The sequence below is a fragment of the Camelina sativa genome, chromosome 20, assembly GCF_000633955.1.
Source record: "Camelina sativa cultivar DH55 chromosome 20, Cs, whole genome shotgun sequence".
Classification (NCBI taxonomy): domain Eukaryota; kingdom Viridiplantae; phylum Streptophyta; class Magnoliopsida; order Brassicales; family Brassicaceae; genus Camelina; species Camelina sativa.
The window spans coordinates 9,948,523-9,955,824 of NC_025704.1; the positions used below are offsets into that span (position 1 = coordinate 9,948,523).

Genomic DNA, 7,302 nt, shown 5'->3' on the forward strand with positions numbered 1-7,302 from the left:
TTTCCAAAATTAGCACACAAACTCTAATTTAATTCTTAAAATCACTAAAAATAATAATTGTTTAATAAAAATTCCATCTTTATCTCTAGAGAAAGACTTCTGAGATCTCATTTTCACCGACGAACAGAGAACGATGAAGCGTGATGATGAAATGATCTCATAAGCCAATCGAGTCCTTACTCCCCCAATACCTTGAACCATCCCACACGTCTCGTCAATCGGTTCTCATCGCCGATCTGTTGTTGTCGCCGTGTTCTCGCTGTCGGGTTCGAAATTCACCTAGTTGTGTTCTCGCCGTCGTGTTTGTCTGGACGTATTCCTGCTGTCGTGTTTGTCTGGACGTATTCTCGTCGCCGATCTCGTCGCTTTGCCTTATTGTGAATTGGATTAGATACGATGAAGTCTTTGAAAGGAGAATGAACAAACACGGTGATAGGAGACCTGGAGATTGGGTAATTTCGTTTTTGCTAAAGTCAAAAGGCTTCCATGCTTGGCCTGCTAAGGTATGTGTCTTCATCACCATCTCTTTTGGAGATACAATTACATGTTCTAGTATAGTTCTGATGAAGCACATGACCGAGATGTTATCAATTTCGGGTTTTGGAGGTTTTTGTGACAGAACAACCTTGAACAACAACACAGTCAATGCCACAATTGATTGGATAGGAAACTGTAATATCAACAATGAAACGCTTCTATATGTGCCTTGTGGTGTGTATTTGACTCAGAGCTTCAATCATTGATATTGGTAACTCCTGCTCAAGATTCAAAACATTATACATTGATTACATTTGGGGTTTACGTTTGGATGTGATATTTTACAACTGTTTTATGAAAATAATTGTTTTGATTATTGTAGAGTTTGGTGATCTCGTTCTTGCTAAAGTCAAAGGCGTGCTAATGTATCTATCTCTCTCTCTCGGTTTAATTCATGATCATGTTTTATTTTTTTCTAGGGTGGTCTTGCACATACTGTTGTTTATTAGTATATTCTGCTCTGTTTCGTTTTCACGTATGCTTTTAGATATATAGTTCTTATTTTCATCTTATGAAAATTCAGGAAGGGGTTCTTGAACTTCAAAATGAACTTCATAAAAAGTTTGGAATTCAGGATGAACATAAGGATTGATAATCAGAGAACAATAAATATTTTTTTTTGGCTTCATGGTTTTTTTCGTTTGTTGTATGTTGGTCTTTAGTTTGCTACTAGTTTTAGGACTGAGTAAACATCTTCATGATTTCTCAATTCTTGACCGTTTTTCATAATGTTGTTGCTAACTTACATGTTTTGTTTTTCGAACAAATGATAGTTCAGCTCTTGCATCATATTGCTCATATGAATGAGTTACTAGTAAAGCACTCGAAGTAAGGGCGAGCGGTACTCAGAAGATACAAGATTGAAGGCTTCAATTGACATTTACAAGGAATTTGTGCATAATGAGTATGAAGTATTTACAGTTTGATTCTTTGTATTCACATGATGTATATTTATTTATTATTAGGATTTGGGATGGATTTCACCATAAAACTTGTTTTAAAACATATTTGTGAAGGTTTTGTATTGAAGATTGGGATATTTTCCTAGGTAGCTATGTTTTCACTGGTAAACATATAAGAAGGTCTGAATCAAACATTCAGGAAGGATTCTCAGATATTTAGGAATGATTTCTTGTTTTAGGAATGATTTCTCGAATTTCAGGAAAGCTTTCATGAAGGAAACACAAGTTATACACATGTCCTCACAAAAAGTCGGAACCTTACTAGAGCGTGTAACTAGTAAGTCAAGATTTTCATTCCAATATAACATAAAAATGTATATGAAACACATCCTTGGGGAAAACATAAAAAGAGATTTGATAGAACTAATTTGGGAGGCCTTACTTCGAATTGATCCATATGAATGGTTTAATGTTCTTGAAATGATTTGATATGAGTGTTGTGAGAAATATTCTTATTATTTACCTTCAGTTTATGTGAGATGTCAGTTTAATAGTAAGTTAGGAAGAACTCCTTGAAAGTTTGGAATGCCTTCCTAAAGTTAGAACATTGGTGGATTTGTGATACATTACTCCTTACTAATGGAGCAACTAGGACAAAACATAAATAAAGAGATTTAAAATCACATTTCCTTAAGTTAAAGAAAGATTTCATAACATTTAGGAAGAAGACCTTGAAGTTCATGAATGTCTTCCTAAATGTCTGAAAGCAGATCCAATTCTAAGTTAAGCGAACTAAGACCCATATCCAATTCGTGTTCCATCTCTACAGCTCAATTCATCGTCGCGTTCAGCTTTTTCTCTGTACTAAGCTTTCGTCCATCATTTTCCAAATTGAGCCGTCAAAGTTTCAATCTTCTCATACACATCTCCCAACGAAGCTGCTTCTAACTCCTCTTGTGAAACATATGCAATCGGTGACAATGAATCTTATACCATCTTGAATCCAGCGAGAGAAATGTTGAAAAGAGTAATAGTAGTAATAACAAACCATATCTCTACAATCGATACACATAGTAGTAATAACAAACCATCTTCTCTACAAACGCTAATCCAACTATGTCCCCCAACGATTTTACTTTGAGACATCAAGATCTTTGGTTCCAATATTACAACTCATAAGAGAGAGATTCCAGACATTTAGCCATTTGATATAGGTGATGGATGTACAAAAAGAGTAGGATAATAAAACTCACACATTGGTATCATCAAACAGGGAATGATCCCAGAACCCTTTAACCAACCTGAAAAAATATTCTGCAGAACTGCAGGATGATGATATAGGACAGAGCATACTACCATGCGTGATCTGCGCATGGTTCAAACAATTAAATCAACAAACAANGGATGATGAAATAGGATAGAGCATACTACCATGCGTGATCTGAGCATGGTTCAAACAATTAAATCAACAAACAAAATTATTCAGGAAAGATTGAATTATATTTAGGAAGAATCTTTTAAAATTCATGATGGCTTTCATAAAAAAAAATTATTCAGGAATGCTTAAATGATGTTTAGGAAGGATCCTTTTAAATTCAGGAAAGTTTTCCTAAAACATCATGAGCATCTCTGCTGCATCTTGAACGTGCAGATAGTCAGATACAACTCTATGACATGGCTTCAGCTGTGCATTGCCCAACCCACAAAATCAACAAAATCAATCTAAACACACATTAACATGAAAACAGATTCAAACAATTATTTACCAAAGCTTTTTACTTGTTCCCGTAAGAGGAATCAAATCATCCACATTGAATTTAACTCTCATCTCAGCAAACTACATCAACGGCGGCAAGTCTAAAGCTCCTCACTGTTACAAAGCACACCATCACTGTCCATATCAAACAGAACCGCCGATACTTTCCCCCAATCATCCGCCGTAATTGTACTCAGAAGATTCTCTGCCGCCGTGTTCACTATTGTAGATGACAGAAGTGTCGTTTAAATTAAAAACTCTGATCTTCGAGAATCTAGTAAATGAAGATGCTATTGATGTGGATTATTATTGGATTGGTTTCAGTTGATCGATTTGTCACTTAATTGAAAAGATATGAAGATCTCAGTTTAGAATCTTCGAGCTTTGAGAACTAAAATCGTGAAGTTGATTTTAGAGAAAAAAAAATTGTTAAATAATAATCTTAATATACAAATGCTAGTTTTGGGAAATTTGATCATGTGTGCTAGATTTGGAAGAAAAACTTAAAAGTATGCTATTCTAGAGTATTTCTTTTTTTTCAGTCTCTGCACGTACAAAATCCCACAAAACATATGTAAAATTATATATAACATTCCAACCAATATTTTGAATGTTTTAAATATATATGTACGGACATCCAAAATCAATATCTACATATGTTAAGTTGCTTTTAAAATCGATCAATGTTTATTTGCAAACAACAAACACAAGTTTTAACCCAAAAAAAAAACACAAGTTGCTGAATATACCTGAGGTTAAAACCACATGGTTGGAGAGCGAAACTGCTAATATGACAATATGAAAAAAGATCACAAGAGCTTTTGTGATACCCATGATTATATTTTTTTGCTGTATAAAGCTAACTAAAAAAAAAATATGTTATATAATTTGGAACTTCAAGAAAGACCCCACTTATATATAACTCTTGCAGTCTTGGTAAAACTCATTTTACCAAATATATTTAATTTTACTATTAAATGTTTTCCCCATTTACGCCGAAAAAATCTTATGTTGGTCAAGAAAATGTATTACTCTCTCTGTCTCATAAAGATTGATGTTTTGGGATATTTTTTTGTTCCACAAAGATTGATGTTTTGTAAATTTCAAGCAATAATCATTGAAAATATCTAAAATTTTGAATTGTTATTGGTCCAAAATTAAATAATATCTCTTTAGTCAAAGAAAAAAATATATTTAAACTCAGTAATTATTGTTTTCTTAAAATGTGTAAAAACTTATTAACTTCAATCTTTGTGGGAGAGAGAGAGTAACATTTATTTTCTGTATTTGACCATATCGTTTGATTAGATTTATGCAATACTATTTTGGTAATTTATTTATGTATCTTGAACATATACTACTCGAAAAAGATATGCATGAAAGTGTTGACCATAACAGCCATGCATGGCTGCTCAAAAGACACGATCTCCACCCATCACTTACTTGGGCACAGCTGGTCCTTCGTCGGTCTGCAAGCAAGACTGCAGCCATTGGTGTCTTCCTGGAGTTCCTGATTCTTGGAATGAGCTTCTTTAGGCATTTTTTCTTAAGCACGAAGGCTATTCAAGATCAAACAATGGTGACGCAAACACCTTTACGTAACAACTTTGGTAAAATAGCTGTTGCAAGATTTTAACGGCTGAGATTTTGATTGGGTGTTAGGCTAGTAGGGTGGAGAATATGTAATTACTGACTAGGTTAAGAAACTTTGTAAAAGTTTCAAAGATTTGACCTCAGCAGATATACAGTATTAGATATTTATCGTCACAAAAAAAAAAAAAAAAAAAAAAAAAANTTATCGTCACAACTGTTACATTTTTTTAGTTGTTTGTTGTTATATAAAGATGACTAGAATATGATCCGGACTACAGCACGAGTTGAAATTCCTTAATTTTGTTTATTTCGTAATTTTTATTTAATTGAAAGAGATCAACAAACCCTAAACAACATTATATATTTTTGTTTGTTAATTTTATTTAATTTGTTTAGTGTTTAAAATTATATATTATATTTTGATTGTTAATTCTATGATTTAACCTATAGTATAGCGCATATTAATTTTATGACCAAATATATAACATATGTTTGCCAAAATCATCGTGACCGAGAAAGCCTATCAAACAATATTATTCCAAAATTAAATTTAATCCGAGAAATTATATTTTTAAAATTTTAATCCGTGCTCTAGCAAGAAATCATATTTATTGAAATTTTTTTCATATTATAGTGACATATTATTGACTTATGCTATAACAAATCAAATTAGAGTGTTTATAATTTTAACTTTTTAATCTATCAAATATTTTTGATATTCTTAAAAATATCAGATTAAACTATTTTTCAAGATTCCAAATTAAATTATTTAAAAAGTTTATTATAGTATATAAAACTATACAATTTAACAAAAGAAATATATGAAATGAATTTAAATATTCAAATTTTGACATGTTACTCAGTCAAAAATTTCTGATAAAGTTAGGTGAGATTTTTTTTTAAATATAATCGGAAAAATCACTTGTAATATAAGGAAGAGTGATTAATTTCTATTAATTTCTGAGATTTTTTTTGTCTATATATGGTTAGTTAAATATTTTTTGAGATTTTATTTTATTTTTTGGAACATCCTTTTTAAGAGGATCATAATCCTAAATCTATATAACATATCAAATAATTAATCCATATAACTTTTTAAATTAATTAATCTTAGTTATAAATTTATAACCTATATTAATATTATATGGTCTACCAATTTGAAGTCGTGTACTTCCGTTTTATTAAAATGAGGATTTCATTTGAATATTATGTTGTTTGAATATATACGTACTGACTTATTTAGTAACATATAATATTTGTATGATTTCAAAAACATTAATTATAAATTACTTCTATGAACAATATCTTGATAGTTTTGATATAGATAAAAAAAATATATCAAATACTATACATCATCAAAAGAAAAAATTATGCACACTCATTATTTATACATATCGTCATATCGAAATGGCTTACGCTTCTCGACCCTCTGGCGTCTGTCTCAATGGCGGACCCAGTAAAGAGGAAGGCAGGTCACTTGACCGGGTAAAATCTTCAAATAACCTTTAGTGCATGTAAAATAATGAAAGTTTCAACAGCACAGTTGGTAATAGTCTAGAACATTGACCTGCTTAAACCTGAGTTCGAGTCTCCAATTTTACAAAATTATTGATTTTTACCTTCCATTTCAACTTTAATGCATATCATTTTTTTATATATCTACTACTTTCTTTAATAAATCACAGCTTTTTGGTACCTTTTTTTTAATTACTTATGAAAATGATTTTTTTAGTGTTCATGAAATATATTAACAGAATGAATATTATTTAAAAAAACTTTTGACCTCCCTAAATTTTTTATCTGGGTCCGCCACTGGTCTGTCTCCATAAACAGTATAGCTGCTCCAATTTTTCAAATACAAAACAAATAAAAAGGAATAATAATAATATTAACAGTTAAAACAGAACCAAAAAAGAAAAGAAAACAATCCAACTCACCAGAAGGATTGCTTGCTCAAAATAAGAAAATATAGAACTGGAACAACACTTTAGAAACAAATAATTCAGAGGTAGCTAGGATGAAATAGAATACAAAGTTTGTAAATTAAAACTCATTTATTGGCTTGATCAGCATTTCACAATACATAGAAGATCTTTCGCTTTCTAAAACTCTTTTTTACATTAATGGAAGCGAAAAATTTCTTAATTTTATGAAACTCAAACAATGGATCTGAATGAAAATGATGTCACTTGTGAGTAATGCAGAGGTCTTAGCTTAGGCTTTAAGAAGAAAAAAAAACTCATAAAAGTCTCTATACAATAAGTCTCATAACCACATGGATAAGCTCACACTAACCCGTCAATTTGGGATCCAATTTGGGATTTTTCTTGAGGGATATTGGTAAGGAATTGGAATGTAATAATGTCAATTCATAATGGATTCATATCGATACAGAAGAAAAGGTTCTCTATCGATTCAACAAGTGTTGTACTTAATGGATTTCACATAGTGATTTTTTTTTATCAAAAAAAAAATCTGATTGAATTTATTTGTACCCCTTTGCTCAATGAGAAA

General features: G+C 31.1%; 1 protein-coding gene and 1 long non-coding RNA gene across 2 annotated transcripts in view; one reads left to right on the forward strand and one right to left on the reverse strand.

Moving 5' to 3' along the window:
• The window catches only part of LOC104770272 (defensin-like protein 49), a 6,043-nt gene extending 2,014 nt beyond the window's left edge, over positions 1-4,029 (reverse strand). The window contains exon 1 of the mRNA XM_010494669.1: positions 3,945-4,029. Coding sequence (XP_010492971.1) covers positions 3,945-4,029 — 85 coding nt within the window. The remainder of the gene's footprint in view (positions 1-3,944) is intronic.
• Positions 240-982, forward strand: LOC104770271. The gene is made up of 3 exons (XR_764523.2): positions 240-503; positions 607-748; positions 860-982. It is a non-coding gene; the product is annotated as an uncharacterized LOC104770271 (long non-coding RNA).